The sequence below is a fragment of the Cebus imitator genome, unplaced genomic scaffold (genome assembly GCF_001604975.1).
Source record: "Cebus imitator isolate Cc_AM_T3 unplaced genomic scaffold, Cebus_imitator-1.0 Scaffold21, whole genome shotgun sequence".
In the NCBI taxonomy this organism is placed as follows: domain Eukaryota; kingdom Metazoa; phylum Chordata; class Mammalia; order Primates; family Cebidae; genus Cebus; species Cebus imitator.
The window spans coordinates 8,960,690-8,983,289 of record NW_016107336.1 but is presented as its reverse complement, the minus strand read 5'-3'; the positions used below and the strand labels follow the sequence as shown (position 1 = coordinate 8,983,289).

The following is a 22,600-nucleotide window of genomic DNA, read 5'->3' as shown; positions in this document are numbered from 1 at the left end:
AACTTACATCTAATGACAACAACTCCAGGGTTCTTTACGCTGCACAACAGGTAGGATAGGCCTGTTTGACTCTGGGAAAGTCATTTAACCTCTTAGTATTTAGTATTTCTAGCTTGTAAAAGGAAACAATTGTACTAGATAAACTCGAAGTCTCTTCCAACTCTAACACTCCAAGAGTCAATAAAATCCAGTTCCTGCTTTATTCATCCCTACCCCAAGCTTGCTCCTTCCATGGTCTTCATCTCAGCAAATAGTAGTTCTTCCTCTTGCTCAAGCTGAAATCTTCAAAATCATTTATATTCCATAACCACTCCACTAGCTAATCCTATGGATTACTCCAACAATGCCACAGTCACCCTGCTTTGTCCCTTCTCCCCTCATTTTACTCCAGAATGGTTAGTCACATACGCCACTCCTCTACTTAAACCCCACCAATCCCTTCCCCTTCCATCAAAGGAAAAGTCAAAATCCTTTACACAGGTTACAATTCCTACGTGATCTGACTTCCTTCACTGCTTTGATCTTCCTTCCTACCACGCTCCCCTATGTTACTATACTCCAGCCCCGCTGGTTTTCTCGCTGCTCGTCCAACACACCAGGCATGTTCTTGCCTCAGCACCTTTGACTAGTGCCCTCTCCTGATGGTCTTTCTTCAGGCATTCTCATGGCATACCCTCCGCTCAAATGTCACCTTATTAGAGAGGCCTTCCCTTCTATTCTGCATTAAAAGCAACACCTCCCTTCCCTCATTCACTCTCCAACCCTGCCCTAGAATTCTTTCTCTCCTACCCAGCTTTGTTTTTCTCCAAAGTACTTTTTACCACCTTACTGTGTATTATCTGTCTCCCTGACACTAGAATATAAGTTTCATGAGAAGGGGCCATCCTCGGTTCATGCGCTGCTGGATATTCACTGACTAGAACAGACACTAGCACACAGTAGCACACAGTAAATATTTATTGGACAAAACCCCAAAGAACAAAAATACCAATGGAAAGACACAATTGTTGAGGCAGCACTGAGAGCTGGGAAATCTGGGTTTGAACCTTGATTCTGACTCCATTAAAAACTTCCCAATAAATGCCCTGTTCTGTTTCCTTACACCTCCCTGTCCATCCCTGTCTTTCTCATGGCCACCCTAGTGCTGGAAGAGGCAGTGGCTGATGTAGACACTACACAGGGTAGCAGTGAGATTCAAAGTGAGGTAGGAAAAACAGCAGTAAAAGTGTAGCCAACCCACGGCTGTCCATACCTAAGCTTTGGCTGTCTGAAATAGAAAAAAAAAAACCAGTAAATCCTTCAGGATGTCACTAGACAACATAACAACAGTTTATCATAAAATTTAAAAGAGCCTGCTGACTCAGCTAAGACATTAAGACTCTTAATCTTGGTGTAATTAGTACATTTGTGCCAGGCACTGGGCACAATCTTTAGTTTGGCAAGAAGCCACAATGTAATGGTTAAGAGCCCAGGCTTTGGAAATGGACTGGTTGAGTTCAAATCCTGGCTCTGCCACTCACTCACTATGTGACCTTGGGCAGACTGCCTACTCAGTTTAGGCCTATTAAATGGGAATAATAATGTCAAACTTGGGCTGGGTGCAGTGGCTCACACCTGTAATCCCAGCACTTTGGGAGGATGAGGTGGGAGGATTGCTTGAGCCCAAGAGTTTGAAGCTACAGTGAGCTGAGCCACTGCACTCCAGCCTGGGTAACAGAACAAGACCCTGTCTCCAAAATAAATAGACAAATAGATAAACAAACAAACATCAATCTCTTAGGGATGTTGGAAGAATTAGGAAAAATGTGATCAGCCCAGAACTGGATACAGAGAATGGGCTCTATAAAAGAAAGCTATTGTTACAATTACTAAAAATTATTTCCTACCCCACAACAGTGCAGACAAAAGGGAGATCAATATTGTCATGAGTAGGACAGTTAATATATAGGGAAACCTCTACTTTTCTTGATCTATTAACATAGATCTCATCATATAAATTCTCTTAACAATATCATATAATGACAGAAAGACCAAAACTGTCCGTAAATCTTGAGTTAAAAGAAATCACTTTAATGTGGAAAAACTATTTCCCTCCATCTTCTGCTTCCCAATACCTTTGACAAGTCTTGACCACAAATACAGAAAGAGAAGTGTCAAAATAGGACAGTCCAAATGAACAAATTAAAATGAAAAATTATATGACAGAATGTTATTTATTTCCAAAAAATAAATCTGCTTTACAAGCTAAAGTGTTAAACAATAACAAAAACTTGACAAGTAATATATATTCCAACAGATTTTGTTCCACATGAATTAAAATTTAAACAATTATTAGGTGCCTTTTTTTCCTTTATTTTGGATACAGGGCCTCGCTGTTGCTCAGGCTGGAGTGCAGTGGTGTTAACACAACTCAGCACAGCCTTGACCTCCTGGACTCAAGGGATCCTTCCACCTCAGCCTCCCAAATAGCTAGGACCATAGGCATGCACCACCGTGCCTGGCTAATTTTTCAAATTTTTTATAGAGATGGGGGGGGTCTCACCGTGTTGCCCAGGCTGGTCTTGAACTCCGGGGCTCAAGTGATCCTCCCGCCTCAGCCTCCCAAAGTGCTGGGATTACAGGCATGAGGCACTGAGCCCAGCCTTGAAGTCTTTTTGTGACAACTATAGAATACAAAACTAAAATCTAAAAATTAGGAAACTCTCAGAGAATACATTTTTTAAAAACACTGTTACATCCCTCATATCCAAAAGGCTTTATGTAAAACACTTGTCTTTGTGATTCACACAAAAAGCGGATGCCAATTCCTTAACTGAAGTGACAGGAGAAACTCAATGCTAAAATAGCTGTGAGTAAGAATGCCGATCTAATTCATGTCTTTATTAATTCCTTCCCATTTCAACTTTGTGAAAGAAGGGAAGGAGAGCGAGGGGAGAGAAGGCTAGGCATGTCTACCATGTTCTGTAGTATCTAACCCAGTGCTGGAACAAAACACAATCATTTATAAGTGCTCAAAAACCTTAAAGTGCAAATAAGAAAGAGAACTAATTTCCTAATATACATGAGAAAACTTATAAAGATACGCTATACATTACAGTACAATCTATAAACAGGTTCTCAAAGAAACTGCCAGATTTTGAATGTGGCTCAATGTATCAGTGTGGTGACCTAGGCAAATTACTTTACTTGTCTGTACTTCAATTTCCGTTCTCTAAAATCGGGTATAGGTATCTTCATTGCAAGGTTGCTGGATCATTTAAGACCCTTAGAAAAATTTCTACTGCCTCTATAGTAATAACTATGTACATATGCACACAATATATGTTAGCTGTCATTATTATGGAGTAGAAATAAATGGCTTAATTGAAAACATTTTCATTGAGAAATAGTTCCAAAATTAATGTGCAAAGTCACTTATATCAATGGCTAAAGTTTTATGTTCAGATTCAAGCATTTAAGGAAGTATAATGTGATTTAGACTTTAGCGGCCGGGAGCGGTGGCTCACGCCTGTAATCCCAGCACTTTGGGAGGCCATAGCAGGCAGATCATGAGGTCAAGAGATCGAGACCATCCTGGCCAACATGGTGAAATCCCATCTCTACTAAAAATACAAAAAATTAGCTGGGCATGGCGGTACGTGCCTGCAGTCCCAGCTACTTGGGAGGTTGAGGCAGGAGAATTGCATGAACCCAGGAGGTGAAGGTTGCAGTGAGCCGAGATCATGCTACTGCACTCCAGCCTGGTGACAGAGCGAGACTCCATCTCAAACAAACAAACAAACAAACAAAAACAGTTTTGGGGATGACATATATATGCAGCCTCTTCATCCCTCTCCCTCCTATACCAACCATTCCTCACTTCCATGGAAGCCTGGGCACCTGACCACTCAATCAGTTAAGCTCCTATGAGTTAATTCTTAATGCTTAAAGATACACAAAAAGCAAAGCATTCCAAGTTCAGCAGAGCAACCAGTAATGCAAAAGTACAGTAAATGCCTTTAAAGTAAAACTCTAAAATTCACAATAGTGAATGAGGGTGGGCTGTAGGTCAGAACGAAAGAAGTGGAATAAGTAAAAACAAAGAAAAATGGATGGCAGGAGGAATATGAGACTTCAGAGAACTGTGAAAATTTAATTCCTGGATCTTCTTTCTTCTTGCTACAATTGTTAGGACTTTTCTCACATATAACAGTAAATGACTGCAATATTTGAAACACTCATATCTTTGTAAAATTCACTTTCTGAAACTCTTGCCAGCTCAATTAATTTGTCACTTAAAAAGCAATTCAGAATTTAAAAAAGAAACGTACACAAAATAAAGAAGACATTACATAGCACTGTGATTTGTGGGTGATGTTCTTCTCCTGCCAGCAATAATGCCACACACTTGGGAGCCGCTTTTCCAAAGTCAATGAGAGACACCATCCACCTTCTCCTACCACCGCCCCTCTCCTTGGTTATTAAGAAAAAAACTGAGCCAGCCAGGATTCCAAATGATAGTTTTTTTCTCCATGAGGCCAGCTGGCACTTGGGGAGCACCCTGCATTCTCAGCTCATCAGCACTTCCACTAACTCCTGCAGATAAGGAGCAAATCTCCACTTAATTACTCCTGGTTAAAACAAAGAACCTGTTTCTAAAAACGAGGTATTTCCCTATTACCTACACCTACCCCCACACCTGCTCAAGTATTCTATACCAAGGGTGTGTCCCCAAGCAAGGAGTCTAGCTCCTCTCTTCTTTTCACCCCGTGAAGGCCTGTGGAGAATTATACCTTCGGTAGGCAATTCTCTGAACTTGTCTATTCAAGCCAGCACCTCCAGCGAGTGAAACCGCGTCATGTTTTTAAAACGAGCTTAAAGGGGGCCAGGTGTCATGCCCACGCCGTCTCAGGTTCACTGAACAAAGGTAATGATTTAAGACGTTTACAATGTACTAATTATGAATTAATTAAATCCCTTAGTGAGGGTGCGGCACTCGGAAAAAAAAACCCCAGTTCATGTCCCCTATTTTTTAAAAGGGAAGGGAGGGTTCTCTAAAATAAAACATTTTGATTTCCACGTGCTAAAGAACCTATCAGAATGATTTTGAAAGGAAGATAATGTCTTATATTAGTTATATATAATTGCATAGAAACAGAATTGGAGGCACACCGACTGCTTTAGTGTCAAGATAAATACATACGATATTCGTGTGTATGATTTTTTTAACCACACCCTCCTTGGGTGGCTTCCCAGGCTCTCTCGGGCCAAACAGCGTCACGTCGTCCGGCGGCCCACTGGGTGGGGGTCCAGGCTGTCACCCAGACTCCAGCGGCGGGGAATGCGGCATCGCGGTCGCCCCCGGGCAGGTGGGCGCTCCGGACCCCCCAGGTTACCCCTCCCCGGGCCCGCCCAGCCCTGCCCAGCCCAGCCCAGCCCAGCCCAGCAGCCTCGCAGGCCGCGGCCCGGCCTCTCCACGACCCCGGCGCCGCCCGCCCGACCCTAGCGGGCGGCGGCGTGGGGACCCGACCCGGCAGGGGTAGGGCGAGGCGGCTGGGCGGACGCGGGTCCCAGACTCACCATGGCCGAAGAGCCGCGAGCAAGCCCACAGCCCGAAGTCACACGGCGCCGGCGACGCCCGTTGTCCTGGTGACGCCAGCCAGGCGCCCCGCCCCGTCCCCAAGGTGGGCTCGGAGGCGGCCATTGGTGGCCGGCGAGCACGTGACCCGCAGGGGCGGTGCCCTTCGGACCGCCCACCGCTCGCCCCCGGCCCCGGGACCGGGCTGCTTCGCCTCTCCCACTTTGCATCTGGTCCCTGCTCTCAGCCTGATCACCTTGATGACCCTCACCTGACAGATTACCCAGTCGCAGACTGCCCAGCTGAAAGACACCATGGATTTTCTTTTATTAAAAAAAAACGTTATACAGGTAATGCATGATTATTGAAAACGTTTTAAATTACCAATAACAAGAATTTAAAAGGATAATACCACACTCATCCCAGCACCTGGAGTAGCCACTGCTCAGATTCCAGTCTATTTGCTTCAAGCTTCCAATGAAATATGTTATAATATACTATATTCTTAAAAATGGTGGCAAACCGTAGGTAACTGTTTTATAATCTACTTTTTTAGATTAAAAATGATTATCTTTGCATGCCACTTCATGGAATAGCATTCTGTGCATGTTGTGTAATTCATTGAATCAACTGGCAATTTGTTGAATGTTTTGAATATGGTTGAAGGGAACTCTAGATGTCCTCACATCCAGCCCATTAACTCTATGAAGAAGACTCACTGTGATGGCTGACACCTATAATCCCAGTACTTTCAGTGGCTTAAGCAGGAGGATTGTTTGAGGTCAGGAGTTTGAGACCAGCCTGGCTGATTCTACAAAATAAAGAAAAACAGAATGTGCTTGGTGCGTTAGAAGCGGGGAAAAAAAAGGCAAAATAAAGACAACAACAACAAAAATAAAGTTATTTAAAAAAAGAATTTTAAAATGTAAAAAAAATCTGCGAAGAAGAATCGTATTCAAAACCTGACCTGACAACTCCCCTAGAATGCCTAATAGACATGATGCTGTAATACGGCCCAAATAAACCTATTGATCCAAGTTTCTTACTCACACCCCAGTCTTCCTTAAAGCAAAAGTCCCTACTATCATTAAGTCCCTTGATCATTAAGACAAAAACCTAGGAATTGTCCTTGATTCCTCTGTTTCCTCACATTTCACTTCCAGTCCATTAAGACATATTCTTGACCCCACCTTAAATTCTCAACCTAACCAGTCTACACCTCCACCTCACAACCACTGCTGTCTCACTCCAGTTCATCTCCATAGGTGCTGTGATTTGAATATTTGTGTCCCCTCCAAACATTATATAAAAACACATCAAATGTGACAGCTTTAGGAAGAGGGAGGGCCTCAGGAGGGGAGTAGGCCGTGAGATCTCTGTCCTCGTGAATGGGATTAATGCCCTTATAAGACAGCTTGAAGGAGTGAATTTGGCCTCTTTTTGCCTTTCCATCCCTTCTGCCATGTGAGGACACAGCAATACCTTCCAGGGGATGCAGCAACAAGACACCATCTTGGAAGCAGAGAGCAGCCCTCACCAGACATCAAACCTGCCAGCACCTTGATCTGAGACTTCCCAGCCTCCAGGACTGTAAAAAATAAATTTCCATTGTTCATAAATTACACAGTCCTGTGGTATTTTGTTACAGCAGCACAAGTGGACTATGACCCCATGTCTTCCCCCCTGCATCCTACACAACAGCAGCATTTTCAGTGGCTTCTCACACTTAGAAAAAATACAGACTGGGCGTGGTGGCTTACACTTGTAATCCCAGCACTTTGGGAGTCCAAGGCGGGAGGATCACCTGAGGTCAGAAGTTCGAGACCAGCCTGGCCAACATGGCAAAAACCGTCTCTACTACAAACACAAAAATTAGCCAGGTGTGGTGGCGTGCGCCTGTAGTCCCAGCTACTCGGGAGGCTGAGACAGGAGAATCGCTTGAACCCGGGAGGTAGAGGTTGCAGTGAGCCAAGATCGCACCGCTGCACTCCAGCCTGGGCGACAGAGCAAAACTCCATCTCCAAAACAATGAAAAGAAAAGGAAAAGAAAAAAATACAAATGCTTTCCATGATCTATCAAAATGGTACACGATGGAGGCCTTGCCCTCTGCACCAACTCCATCTCCTGCCACTCTTCCCTCATTCACGCCACACTGGCCACACTTTTATTTCCTGGGGTTCCTCAAACATGTCAAATACTTTTATACTTAAGAGCCTCAATAATACCTGCTTCCTTTATGTGGAATATTCTTCCTGCAGAACTTCACATAGCCCCTTCCTTCACTTGGTACAGATCAGTTACCACCCCAACTGTCAGCTTCACAAAAACCTTTACCGACCTAAAATATCCCACCCTAGTCACTCTCACTTCAGTCAGCCTCTCTCATTTAACTCTGTCTTGTTCTCAAAGTCCTTAGCCCCCCTCAAAATGATCTTTTTTTACCTTTTTGTTTATTACTTCCTGTCTCCTCACTCTGGAATGCAAGATGTCTATCTTGTTCCATTCTGTATTCCTAGTGTATAGAACAGTTTCTGGCTTATAGTAGATGCTCAATAAATATTGGTGATTGACTGAATGAACATCTATCCTAGGACTGTATGATCAGTTTGACGATCCAAATAAGAATATGACTAGATGCAGTAGGGAGTGTAATAGAAAATAAATACTGTAATTACTGACAGACTTTATTTTTACCTTTTTATTATATAATATAAATGAAAGTAATAGAAAACAAATGTACTTTTTTAAAAAGTGAATACTTATATAAACACTACCCAGTTCAAGAAATAGAACATAGCCAGCAACCCAGATGATCCGTATGTATACTCTACTAATCTGAATTCCCCCCACACCTTTTCCCCTATAGGTGATCGTTGTCCTGAAATTTATGGAAATCACTTTCTTGCATTTCTTTATTTGTTTTATTTTTGTTTTTTGGAAGTCGGTGGGTGGCGGGTCTGGCTGTGTTGCCCAGGTTAGCCTCGAACTTCTGGGCTCAAGTGATCCTTCAGTTCAGCCTCCTCAGCAGCTGAGACTACAGGTGCATGCCACTGTGCCTAGTACTTTCTTGTAGTTCTTTATAAATGTTTGTACTTCATTTTTATAGCTATAAAGTATCTCACTGAATGCACACAAGAATATATCCCTTCGACTGTTGATAAGCATTTGGATCATTTGAGTCATTTCCCATTTAGGACTCTTATAAATGATGAAGCTATGAGCATTCTCCTAGTATACATGGACACATTTCTCTAGATGAGGGTTTCTCAATCTTAGCACTCAGCTTTAGCATTTAGGCCAGATAATTCTTTATTGCTGGAGGTTAGAGGGAGAGGGCAGTCCTGTGCATTGTAAGATGTTTCACAACATCCATGATCTCTACCCGCTAGATGCTAATGATGCATCCCAGTTGTGAAAATCAAAAAATGTCTCCAGGCATTTCCAAATGTCCACAGAGTGGCAAAATTGCCCCATTTGAGAACCACAGCTCTAGAATGCCAACAAAGAGTAGAATTGTTGGTTTACAGATTTACTTCATAAATCTGAAGAAATTTATGTTTTCGAAATTATTTTCTAAAGTAGTTGCAACAGAAGTGACATCGCAAAATTAGCAGAATAGGGAACTCCAAGAATTGGTCCTTCTACTGAAGCAACCATTAAGTGGGGAAAAGGGACAGAGTCGACATTTCAGACTCTGGAGTCTAATAAAACATTTAAGTCAACCAAGGAGTGCTTAATAAAGAAAGAGGCAGCTGGATTTTGCTAAGAATTGTGGGGGGATTGCTTGCCCATCTAGCATCCCCTTCTCCTCAGCCAGTGGTACTCTTGTGGATGGTGGCTTGTGTTCTGATGCAGCTTCTGGTCCCAGGATGAGCAATATGACTGTGTTCTCAAAATATTTTGGTTATGCATTCAACCAGTCTCTGCATCTCTGCATTCCCTAAGGCAGCAGTCCCGAACCTTTTTGGCACGAGGGGCCGGTTTTGCGGACAATTTTTCCATGGACTGGGACGGGGGATGGTTTCAGGATGATCCAAGCACATTACATTTATTGTGTATTTTATATCTATCATTATTACATTTTAACATATAATAACATAATCATACAATTCACCATGATGTAGAATCAGTGGAAGCCCTGAGCTTGTTTTCCTGCAACTAGACAGTTGGGGGTGATGGGAGACAGTGACAGATCATCAGGCATTAGATTCTCATAAGGAATGCAAAACCTAGATTCCTTGCATGTGCAGTTCACAGTAGGGTTTGTGCTTCTATGAGAATCTGATGCTGCTGATGATCTGACAGGAGGTGGAGCTCAGGTGGTAATGGGAACAATGGGGAATGCTGTAAATACAGATGAAGCTTCACTCGCTGACCTCTCACCTGCTGCTGTGCAGTCCAGTTCCTAACAGGCCATTGGCCGGTACTGGTCCATGGCCCTGGGGTTGGGGACCCCTGCTGTAAGAGACTGACATGGAGGCTGACCCTTAATTTGACCTCCTCAGGTTGGAGAGTTTCCTGCATGGGATCTGATGGAAATATTTAAAGACATGAACTATCCACTGCTGCCTGGGGAAGAAATGGAGGATGAGGCAAGTAAGAGCTAGATGCAAAAGCCTGAGAATGAGGAGGAAGATTCTTGGGGGAATAAGAGCTTTGGAGGGCTACAGCATATACTGGGGAATCTGGAATACAGTATACATGCACAGGCCCAGATGCATGATCAGAAAAGCCTTGAGAGGATCCTGGACTTACACTTGTGGCTGATCTTTGGACTCCACATGAGCAAGAAGTGAAGGCTAAGGTAGGGTTGCCACCAGCTTGGCTTAGCATTGAAGGAGTGTCCTAGCTTAGAGCCAGAATGTGAAGAGCAGATGCAGGGGCTTGTGGTTTTGTGAGTGTTTTTTCTTTTTCTTTTCTGTCTCTAGGCATTTAAGGAAATCTCTTTCAGGTCACTAGTCTACTGCGAAGATAACAAAACAGTGACTTCAATAAGCATAATTGACAAGGAATACAGTCTTGGCAAACACAATTTGGAAACTCATTAAACAAGTGGATGGCTGCAGCCCTCAACAATCGACATTAAAGCCTTGAGTACAGTCTTATTTCTAGAGTTCTACATTATAATATTCAGCATGTCCAATTCTCAGCAAAATAATTACAAGGCATACAAAGAAAGAGGAAAGTATGGCCCACTCACAAGGGAAAGAAATAAATTCACAGAAATCATCTGTAAGATACATAGATGTCCTTTAGTCAAGGAAGAGGCCGAGGCAGACGTCCAGGCCTGCATGATTCAGCGGGATTGGTCCACAGGTGCACACTTCCACTTGTTACATAAGCTGTTTGTTCATACTTAGCTCGAAGCCACTATTGTCTGTAGAAGGTGTAACGGCCCTGCTGACGCCGTGCATGGGGCTCTTGGGCATGGCTTGACGTGGCACTGGTTCCCAGAGAAAGGGAGAGGGAGAACCAGAGCTATCCGTCTTCAAGACAGACAGAGGGGAGCCACAGCCCGACTCATGCTGGTGCCCAGAAAGATAAGGAGTTGAGGCAAGGGAGAGCTGGCCGTGCAGCTGTAGGCTTGCGGGTGGCAGGAGCCACAGAGCCAGAGCAGACAGCTGAGATAGAGACGGACAATGTGAGAAAGCGGGTGTAATAAGCTGCTGATGGGCAGACTGTTGATGAGCGCTGCTGCTGAATAAAACAATACTCACCTGCCTGTAGCCCCCCAAGTGTTCTTTCAGTTAAATGCCCATCCACCCACTCCCCTCGGACCTCAGCATGGGCCAGAACCTGACCCTGAGTGTGGCATCTGGCATAGCCGTCAGATGGACCTAACGCCATCCCTATGAAATCCCAGACATTAAACTTACTAAAGAAAGACTTACATCCTCTATCTTAAATATGCTTAAATAACTAAAGAAAATCCTCAACAAAAGAACAACAGGAAACAGAGAACAACATGTGAACAAATAGAGAATATCAATAAAGGGGTAGAAGTTATGAAAGAAAACCAAATAGAAATTCTGAAGCTGAAAACTGCAATAGCTGGGGAAAAAAATTCACCGTAGGGGTTTAGCAAGAGATTGAGCAAGGAGAAGAAAGAATCAGTGAACAACTGAAGTTACTTGTCTGAGGCCTAGAAAGAAGAATGAGCACACGACAGACAGGAGACAGGACTAACGTGCACCTCCCACTTGGACAGACAGGACAGCATGTGGAGGCTCAGACTGTGAACTTTTGCTCCAGGAACCACAGCAGGAATGTTCCAGGAAGACCGAAAGAGTTCACAGATCCTGTGGAAAAAGCTACTCATGGCTGCAAACTCTGTGAGACAGCTAAAAAACTGCCCCAAAGTGTGAGAGGGGAAAACCTGCCTTGAAACACACATCCCCACTGGGGAACCTGAAAATCCAGATCACCGGAGAAGAATTTAACCTTACCTAGGGCTGGAATGGATTTAGGGAGTCGAGCAAAATATTAAAATAGAAGAAGCAGTGGGAAGAGCCCTGTAGGCACTTCTAATCCCCAGCTCAAGCCCAGAGAAGCCATACCTGACTCCATCTCAGAGAGGTCCTTGGGGAAGGCATGCAGTGGAACTAGGTAGGGGTCACAGGGTGAAAGAAGCTTCTAACTAAATTTTGTAATTTTTTTTTTTTTTTTGAGATAGAGTCTCAGTTTGTTGCCCAGGCTGGAGTGCAGTGGTGTGATCTTGCCTCATTGCAACCTCCGCCTCCTGGGTTCAAGTGATTTCCTGCCTCAACCTCTTGAGTAGCTTGGATTACAGGCATGTGCCACCACATGGCTAATTTTTGTATTTTTAGTAGAGACAGGGTTTCATCTTGTTGGCCAGGCTGGTCTTGAACTCCTGACCTCAGATGATCCACCCACCTTGGCATCCCAAAGTGTTGGGATTACAGGCATGAGCCACCACACCCAGCACTGAATTTTGTAATAATTTTGGTTGAGCACAAATTTTCTTGCACAGAATCTGGGGAGCAAACGGGAATTGCTGCGGGAGCCACAGCCAATTGTATGGACAGATGGGGAAGGGTAAGCCTGAAAGCTGTGCTTACTTTCTCAGCAGGGAGGCTTGTAGTTTGGGGCAAGGTCTGAGCCCCATGCACGTGCATGGGAATTCTGAATATAAACTCAGCACTGTTCGTGGGGCACAGAAGTGAGACTGGCCTTGCTGGCTACATGAGATCTAGGTGAGGTCTGTCGCTGCTAGCTTTCCCCCACTTCCCTGGTGGCCTGTGTTATGCAACAGGGGCAACCATATTCCACCTTGGAACAAAAGTCCGTTGGCCTGAGAGCCATCACCCATCTCCCACAGTGGCTGCAGAAGCCCTGCCCAAGGAGAGAGTGAGCTCAAGTCCACCAAACCCTGCCCTCACCTGGTGTTTTTCTCTACCCACCCCGGTAGCTGAACACAAAAGACACAAACTCTTGGGAGCTTTATGGCCCTGCCCATCACCCGAGAAACTCAACTATTTATCCTGGACAATTTAGACCAGGCTTATATTCCCCTTCTACTACTGCAGCTGGTGCTCTCTTGAAAGAGCCACCTCCTGGCAGGAAGTCAACCAACTCAAGCCATTACAGCAACTCATGACAGAATAACCCTGCTCCAACGAAAGAAAAAACAACATCTAATTCCACTGCCTGCAACATCCTGGTGTACCAGAGGTCCTGAGCCTTTCCACATGACAGCTTCACTGCTGGCATAATCAGCATTTGACAAAACCAGCACACTAAACAAAACTATAAGTATTACCGAACTTACTTCACTCCCCTGCCACCTCCAATAGAGCAGGTACTGGTATCCACAGGTGGGAGATCTGAAGATGGATGACATCACACTTTGCAGACATTCTCCAGCACCAGCCCAGAACCTGGTAGCCCCACTGGGTAGCTAAACCCATAAGAGCAATAATAATCACTGCAGTCCAACTCTCGGAAAGCCCCATCCCTAGGCGAAGCGGGAGAGCACCATATCAAGGGATCACCCTGTGGGACAAAAGAATCTGAACAGCAGCCTTTGAGTTCCAGATCTTTCCACTGAAATACTCTACCCAAATGAGAAGGAACCAGGGAAGTAATTCCAGTAATATGACAAAACAAGATTCTATACACCCCCAGAAGATCACAGTAGCTCACTAGCAATGGCTTCAAACCAAGAAGAAATCTCTGAATTGCCAGATAAAGACTTCAAAAGGCTGATTATCAGGGAGATACCAGAGAAAGTTAAAAACATAACTTAAATAAATTAACAGAAAATATAGGATATGGATGACAAATTTTCCAGAGAAATAAATAGCATAAAAAACAATAATTTCTGGAAATGAAATACACACTTAGAGAAATACAAAATACACTGAATAATAGACTAGAATATGTAGAAGAAAGAACTTCAGAGCTTGAAGACAAGGCTTCTGAATTAATGCAATCAGACAAAGACAAAAAATAATTTAAAAACATTGAACAAAGACTCCATGATATTTAGGATTATGCTAAATGAATGATATGGTTTAGCTCTATGTCCTCACCCAGATCTCATCTTGAATTGTACTCCCATAATTCCCATGTGTTGTGAGAGGGACCCAGTGGGAGATAATTTGAATCATGGGGGCAGTTTCTCCCATACTGTTCTCTTGTGGTAGTGAATAGATCTCACAAGATCTGATAGTTTTACCAGGGATTTCTGCTTTTGCATCTTCCTCATTTTCTCTTGCCACTGCCATGTGAGAAGTGCCTTTCACCTCCTGCCATGACTGTGAGGCCTCCCCAGCCATGTGGAACTGTAAGTCCAATTAAACCTCTTTTTCTTCCCAGTCTCGGGTGTGTCTTTATTAGCAGCATGAAAATGGAATAACATAGTACATTGATACCAGGAGTCGGGTGTTCCTGAAAAGATACCCAAAAATGTAGAAGCAACTTTGGAACTGGGTATCAGGCAGCAGATGGAACAGTTGAAGAGCTCAGAAGAAAAGAGGAAAATGTGGGAAAGTTTGGAACCTCCCAGAGACTTGGTGAATGGCTTTGACAAAAATGCTGATAGTGATATAAACAATAAGATTGAGGCTGAGGTGGTCTCAGATGGAGATGAGGAACATGTTGGGAACTGGAGCAAAGGTGACTCTTGTTATGTTTTAGCAAAGAGACTGGTGGCATTTTGCCCTTGACCTAGAGAATTGTGGAACTTTGAACTTGAGAAAAATGATTTAGCATATGTGGTGGAAGAAATTTCTAAGCAGCACAGCATTCAAGAGATGACTTGGGTGCTGTTAAAAGCATTGTGTTTTAAAAGGGAAACAGAGCATAAAAGTTCAAAAAAATTGCAGCCTGATAATGCAGTAGAAAAGAAAAACCCATTTTTTGAGGAGAAATTCGAGCTGGCTACAGAAATTTGCATAAGTAACAAGGAGCCCAATGTTAATCCCCAAGACAGTGGGAAAAATATCTCCAGGGCATGTCATAGGTCTTCAAAGCAGCCCCTCCCATCATAGACCTGGAAGCCAAGGAAGAAAAATGGTTTAGTGGGCCGGGCCCAGAATCCCCATGCTGTGTGCAGCCTAGAGACTTGGTGCCCTGTGTCCCAGCTGCTCCAACCATTGCTAAAAGGGGCCACGATACAGCTTGGCCCATGGTTTCAGAGAGTACAAGCCCCAAACCTTGGCAGCTTCCATGTGGTGTTGAGCCTGCAGGTGCACAGAGGTCAAGAATTGAGGTTTGGGAACCTCCACCTAGATTTCAGAAGATATATGGAAATACCTGGATGCCCAGGCAAAGGTTTGCTGTAGGGGTGGGACCCTAATGGAGAATGTCTACTAGGGCAGTGCAGAAGGGAAATGTGGGGTCGGAGGCCCCACACAGAGTCCCTGTTGGGCACCACTTAGCAGAGCTGTGAGAAGTAGGGCCAACGTCTTCCAGATCCCAGAATGGTAGATCCACCAGCAACTTACACTGTGCCCCTGGAAAAGCTGCAGACACTCAACACTAGCCTATGAAAGCAGCCAGGATGGGGCTGTACCCTGCAAAGCCACAGGGGTGCAGCTGCTCAAGACTATAGGAACCTACCTGTTGCATCAGCATGACCTAGATATGAGACATGGAGTCAAAGGAAATCATTTTGGAGCCTTAGAATTTGACTGCCCCTCTTGATTTTGGACTTGCATGGGCCCTGTAACCCCTTTGTTTTGGCCAATTTCTCCCATTTGGAACAGCTGTACTTACCTAATATGTGTACTCTCATTGTATCCAGAAAGTAACTAGCTTGCTTTTGAGTTTACAGGCTCATAGGGAAAAGGGACTTGACTTGTCTCAGATGAGACTTTGGACTGTAGACTTTTGCGTTAATGCTTAAATGAGTTAAGACTTTGGGGGACTGTTGGGAAGGCATGATTGGTTTTGAAATGTGAGGATATGAGATTTGGAGGTGTTTGGGGTGGAATTATATGGTTTGGCTCTGTGACCCCACCCAAATCTCATCTTGAATTGTACTCCCATAATTCCCACATGTTGTGGGAGGGACTCGGTGGGAGATAATTTGAATCATGGGGCGGTTTCCTCCATACTGTTCTCTCATGGTAGTGAATAAGTCTCACAAGATCTGACGGTTTCATCAGGGGTTTCTGCTTTTGCATCTTCCTCATTTTCACTTTCTGCTGCCATGTAAGGAGTGCCTTTTACCTCCCACCATAATTCTGAGGCCTCCTCAGCCATGTGGAACTGTAAGTCCAATTAAACCTCTTTTCTTCCCAGTTTTGGTTATGTCTTTATCAGCAGCATGAAAATGAACTAATACAATGACCAAGCCCAAGAATAATTGACATTCCTGAGGAATAAGAGAAATATAAAAGTTTGGAAAACATTTGAGGAAAACTTCCCTGGCCTTGCTAGAGATCTACACATCCAAATACAAGAAGCTCAACATACACCTGGGAAATTCATCACAAAAAGATGATCACCTAGGTGCATAGTCATCAAGTTATCCAAAGTCAAGATAGAAGAAAAAAATCTTAAGAGGTGTGAGGCAAAAGCATCAAGTAACCTACAAGGGAAAACCTATTAGATTAACAGCAGATTGCTCAGCAGAAACCCAAAAAGCCAAAAGGGAGTAGAGTCCTATCTTCAAATTCCTCAAAGAATTACCAGCCAAAAATTTTATATCCAGCATAACTAAGCTTCATAAATGAAGGAGTGATAAAATATTTTTCAGACAAACAAATACTGACAGAATTCTCCAATACCAAGCCAGCACTACAAGAAATGCTAAAAGGAGTTCTAAATCTTGAAACAAAGATTTAGAACTAAAGTTCTAAATCTTGAAACCAAAATATTAGTGTATTTTGAGATTAGAGCATAAATCTCACTGGATCTATAAACCAATAACACAATGGGGGAAAAAAAGCAATGTATAACACAATGAAAAAAGAAACAAGGTCTCTAGCACACTAGATAAAACAGCACTTCACATCTTAATACTAACTTTGAAAGTAAATGGCCTAAATGCTCCACTCAAAGGATACAGAAGGACAGAATGAATAAAAATCCACCAACCATCTGCTGTCTTCAAGAGACTCACCTAACACATAAGGACTCACATGAACTTAAGGTAAAGGTGTAGAAAAAGATATTCCATGTAGATGGAAACCAAAAGCAAGCAGGAGTAGCCATCCTTATATTAGACAAAACAGACTTTAAAACAACAACAGTTTTAAAAGATGAAGAGGGACATTTATAATGATAAAAGGATTAGTCTGACAGGAATATATCATAATCCTAAATATATATGCACCTAACTCTGGAGCTCCCAGATTTACTAAATGATTAGTACTAGATCTAAAAAATGAGATGGACAGCAACACAATAATAGTGGGGGAATTTAATACTCCACTGACAGCACCACCCTGGTCATCAAGACAGAAAGTCAAAGAAACAATGGGCTTCAACTATACTTTAGAACAAACGGACTTAACAGTTATTTACAGAACATTCTACCTACCAACTATAGAACATACGTTCTTTTCATCAGCACATGAAACATTCTCCAAGAGAGAACATAAGATAGGCCACAAAACAAGTCTCAATAAATTAAGAAAACAGAAATTATATCAAGTACCCTCTCAGACCACAGTGGAATAAAATTAGAAATTAACTCCAAAAGGAACTCCAAAAACTATACAAATGTATGAATTAAATAATTGTTCCTGAATGATCTTTGGGTCAACAATGAAATCAAGAGGAAAATTAACAAATTCTTTGAACGGAAAGATAATAGTGATGCAACCTATCAAAACCTCTGAAATACAGTAAGAGCAGTGCTAAAAGGAAAGTTCATAGCATTAAATGCCTACATCAAGAGGTCTGAAAGAGCAAAAATAGACAATCTAAGGTCACATCTCAAGGAAATAAAGAAAAAAGAATAAGCCACACCCCAATTCAGGAAAAGAAAAGAAATACGAATATCAGATTGGAACAAAATGAAATTGAAACAAACTAACAAAAAAAGATAAATGAACCAAAATACTTATTCTTTGAAAAGATAAACAAAATTGATAGACTACTGGTAAAATTAACCCAGAAAAGAAGAGAGAATATCCAAGTAATCTCAATAAATATTCAACAAAAGCCATCTATATGCAAACACAGAAATGCAAAAGATCACTAAAGGCTATGATGAACACCTTTATGTACACAAACTAGAAAACATAGAGATGGATAAATTCCTGAAAACCAAAATCCTCCTAGATTAAACCAGGAAGAAATAGAATCTCTTAAACAGAGTAATAATGAGTAGTGAAATTGAAACAATAATTTTAAAATCACCAACAAAAAAAAGTTCAGGACCAGAAGGATTCACAGCTGAATTCTATCAGACATTCAAAGAAGAATTGGTACCAATTCTACTGAAATGATTCAGAAAAAACAGAGAAAGAGGGAATCCTCCCTAAATCATTCTATGAAGCCAGTATCACCCTAATATCAATACCAGGAAAGGATATAACAAAAAAAAAAAAAAAAAAAAAAAGGAAAACACCCAAAAAAAAATCAAAAAAAAAAAAAAAACAAAAAAAAAAAAACAAAAAAAGAAAAAAAAAAAAAAAAAAAAAAAAAAAGAAAGAAAGAAAGAAAAAGAAAAAGAAAAGAAAGAAACTATAGACCAATATCTCTGATGAACATAGATGCAAAAATCCTCAACAAAATACTAGCTAACCAAATTCAACAACATATCAAAAAGGTAATACACCATGAGCAAGTGGGTTTCTTTTTTTTTTTTTTTTTTAGATGGAATCTTGTTCTGTCACTCAGGCTGGAGTTCAATGGCACAATCTCAGCTCACTGCAACCTCTACACCATGGTTTCAAGCAATTCTCCTGCCTTAGCCTTTCTAGTAGCTGGGACTGCAGGCACCCGCCCCATGCCCAGCTAATTTTTTTAGTAGAGATGGGGTCACACCATGTTGGTCAGGCTGGTCTCAAACTCCTGGCCTCAGGTGATCCACCTGCCTCAGCCTTTCAACTTGCTGGGATTACAGGCATGAGCCACTGCACCTGGCCTGAGTGGGTTTCATGCCAGAGATACAAGGATTGTTTAACATATGCAAGTCAATATTTATGATAAATCACATAAACAGAATTAAAAACAAAAATCATATGATCATCTCAATAGATACAGAAAAAGCATTTGACAAAATCCAGCATCGCTTTATGATTAAAGCCCTCAGCAAATTCAGCATAGAAGGGACATACCTCAAGGCAATAAAAGTAATCTATAACAAACTCACAGCCAACAGTATACTGAATGGGGAAAAAGTTGAACGCTTTCCCCCTGAGAACTGGAACAAGACAAGGATGCCCACTTTCACCACTTCTACGCAACATAGTACTGGAAGTCCTAGCCAGAGCAATCAGAGGAGAGAAAGAAATAAAGGGCATCCAAATCAGTAAAGAGAAAGTTAAACTGTTGCTGTTCACTGATGATGATGAGTCAGCACAGTAGCAACAGAGCTGACAGGGTATAGAGCCACCTAGGCAGGATTATACCGGAGGGGTTTTAAGCCCTCTGATATATGCGGGATTGCCAGCCTGAGGCCAGCTTTCTGCAAGAACTGGATGCAAGATACTACAACTCCCTTTCAGGAGGAGTGACTCTTGCTCCAAGCCTGCCATACAGCAGGTATCTTTACAATACTGAATGCTGCTCCCTGGGCCAACCTGCCATGTAGTGCATACCCTTTCAGGCAGGGGCACTACCTCCTGGGCCATTGATTCTTGTCCCGGTGTGGCTGTTTTTCCCTAGTTCATGCTCAGCAATGTGTCTGCTCTAGACATTCCTCTGAGTATGAACTAAGATATGATTATCTATGAAGAGATTATATATAAAAGAAAATAAATGAGCAGTAAGATATTCTCAAGGCACTAGTTGTGCTGGGAGTCTGCTTAGCTCTCCTTCCTCTGTGCCTAGAAGTGGGGTTACCCACAATACCTAATTAAAGAGGTGAAAGATCTCTACAAGGAAAACTACAAAACACTGCTGAAAGAAATGACAGATAACACAAACAGAAACACATCCCACACTCATAGATGGATAGAATCAATATTGTGAAAATGATCATATTGCCAAAAGCAGTCTATAAATTTAATGTAATTTCCATCAATACACCACCATCATTCTTCATGGTGTAGGAAAAAAAATCCTAAAATTCATATGGAACCAAAAAAAAGCTCACATAGCCAAAGCAATACTGAGCAAAAAGAAACCACATGATAATCTCAATAGATGCAGAGGAGGCCTTCGACAAAATTCAACAGCCCTTTATGTAAAAACTCTCAATAAACTAGATATCGATGGAACATATCTCAAAATAATAAGAGCTATTTATGACGAATCCACAGCCAATATCATACTGAATGTGCAAAAACTGGAAGCATTCCCTTTGAAAACTGGCACAAGACAAGGATGCCCTCTCTCACCACTCCTACTCAACATAGTATTGGGCAAAGTTCCAGCCAGAGCAATCAGATAAGAAAAATAAAGAGTATTCAATTAGGAAAAGAGGAAGTCAAACTGTCTCTATTTGAAGACGACATGATTGTATATTTAGAAGGCCCCATTGTCTCAGTCCCAAATCTCCTTAAGCTGATAAGCAACTTCAGCAAAGACTCAGGATACAAAATCAATGTGCAAAAGTCACAAGCATTCCTATACACTGATAACAGACAAACAGAGAGCCAAATCGTGAATGAACTCCCATTCACAATTGCTACAATTGAGAATAAAATACCTAGGAATATAACTAACAAGGTATGTGAAGGACCTCTTCATGAAGAACTACAAACCACTGCACAAGGAAATAAGAGAGGACACAAACAGATAGGAAAACATTTATGCTCATAGTTAGGAAGAATTAATATCGTGAAAATGGCCATACTGCCCAAAGTAACTTATAGATTCAATGCTATCCCCATCAAGCTTCCATTGACTTTCTTCACAGAATTGGAAAAAAACACCCTAAACTTCGTATAGAACCAAAAAGGAGCCTGCATAGCCAAGACGATCCTAAGCAAGAAAAACAAAGCTGGAAGCATCACACTACCTGACTTCAAACTACACTACAAGGCTACAGTAATCAAAACAGCATGGTACTGGTACCAAAACAGAGATATAGACCAATGGAACAGAACAGAGGCCTCAAAAATAATGCCACACATCTACAATCATCTGATCTTTGACAAATCTGACAAAAACAAGCAATGGGGAAAGGATTTCCTATTTAATAAATGGTGTTGGAAAACTGGCTAGCTATAAGCAGAATGCTGAAACTGGATCCCTTCCTTACACCTTATACAAAAATTACTTCCAGATGGATTAAAGATTTAAACATATGATCTAATACCATAAAAACCCTAGAAGAAAACCTAAGCAATACCATTCAGGACATAGGCATGGGCAAGAACTTCATGACTAAAACACCAAAAGCAATGGCAACAAAAGCAAAATAGACGAATGGGATCTAACTAAACTCAAGAGTTTCTGCACAGCAAAAGAAACTATCATTAGAGTGAACAGGCAACCAACAGAATGGGAAAAATTTGTGCAATCTACCCATCAGACAAAGGGCTAATATCCAGAATCTACAAATAACTTAAATAAATTTACAAGAAACAAACAAACCCACCAAAAAGTGGGTGAAGGATATGAACAGACACTTCTCAAAAGAAGACATATATGCAGCCAACAAACATGAAAAAAAGCTCATCATCACTGGTCATTACAGAAATGCAAATTAAAACCAAATTGAGATACCATCTCATGCCAGTTAGAATGGCAATCATTAAAATATCAGGAGACAACAGATACTGGAGAGGATGTGAAGAAATAGGAACCCTTTTACACTGTTGATGGGAGTGTAAATTAGTTCAACCATGTGGAAGACAATGTAGTGATTCCTCAAGGATCTAAAAACAGAAATACCATTTGATCCAGCAGTCCCATTACTGGGTATATACCCAAAGGATTATAACTTGGTCTGTTATAAAGACACGTGCACACATATGTTCATTGCAGTGCTGTTTACAATAGCAAAGACCTGGAACCAACCCAAATGGCCATCAAGGATAGACTGGACAAAGAAAATGTGGCACATATACACCATGGAATACTATGCAGCCATAAATAACGAGTTTGTGTCCTTTGTAGAGACATGGATGAATCTAGAAAACATCATTCTCAGCAAACTGACACAAGAACAGAAAACCAAACACTGCATGTTTTCTCTCATAAGCGAGTGATGAACAATGAGAACACTTGGGCTCAGGGAAGAGAACAGCACTCACTGGGCTAGGCATCGGGGTGGAGGGGAGGGAAAGCAAGGGGTGGCGGGGAGGATGGGGAGGGATAACACCAGGAGAAATGCCTGATGTAGGTGATGGGGGTGGGGGGATGGAGACAGCAAACCACCATGGCATGTATGTACCTGTGCAACAATCCTGCAGGATGCAGGATGTACACATGTACACCAGAGCCCAAAATAC

The 22,600-nt window shown here is 42.1% G+C and overlaps 1 protein-coding gene across 8 annotated transcripts in view; it reads right to left on the bottom strand.

Moving 5' to 3' along the window:
• Positions 1–5,667, bottom strand: part of FBXL2 (F-box and leucine rich repeat protein 2) — a 116,360-nt gene extending 110,693 nt beyond the window's left edge. For 5 of the 8 annotated variants that reach the window (XM_037736034.1, XM_037736037.1, XM_017521711.2 and 2 more), the window contains exon 1: positions 5,560–5,663. Coding sequence is in view for 2 of the 8 variants with exons in the window: in XM_017521710.2 (XP_017377199.1) it covers positions 5,560–5,562 (3 nt within the window). In the remaining 6 variants the exon portion in view is untranslated. Of the gene's footprint in view, positions 1–5,559 lie in introns of all 8 variants that reach the window. The other 3 variants (XR_001822970.2, XM_037736035.1, XM_037736038.1) reach the window with 2 other exon arrangements.
• Between the last annotated feature and the right edge of the window lie 16,933 nt (positions 5,668–22,600).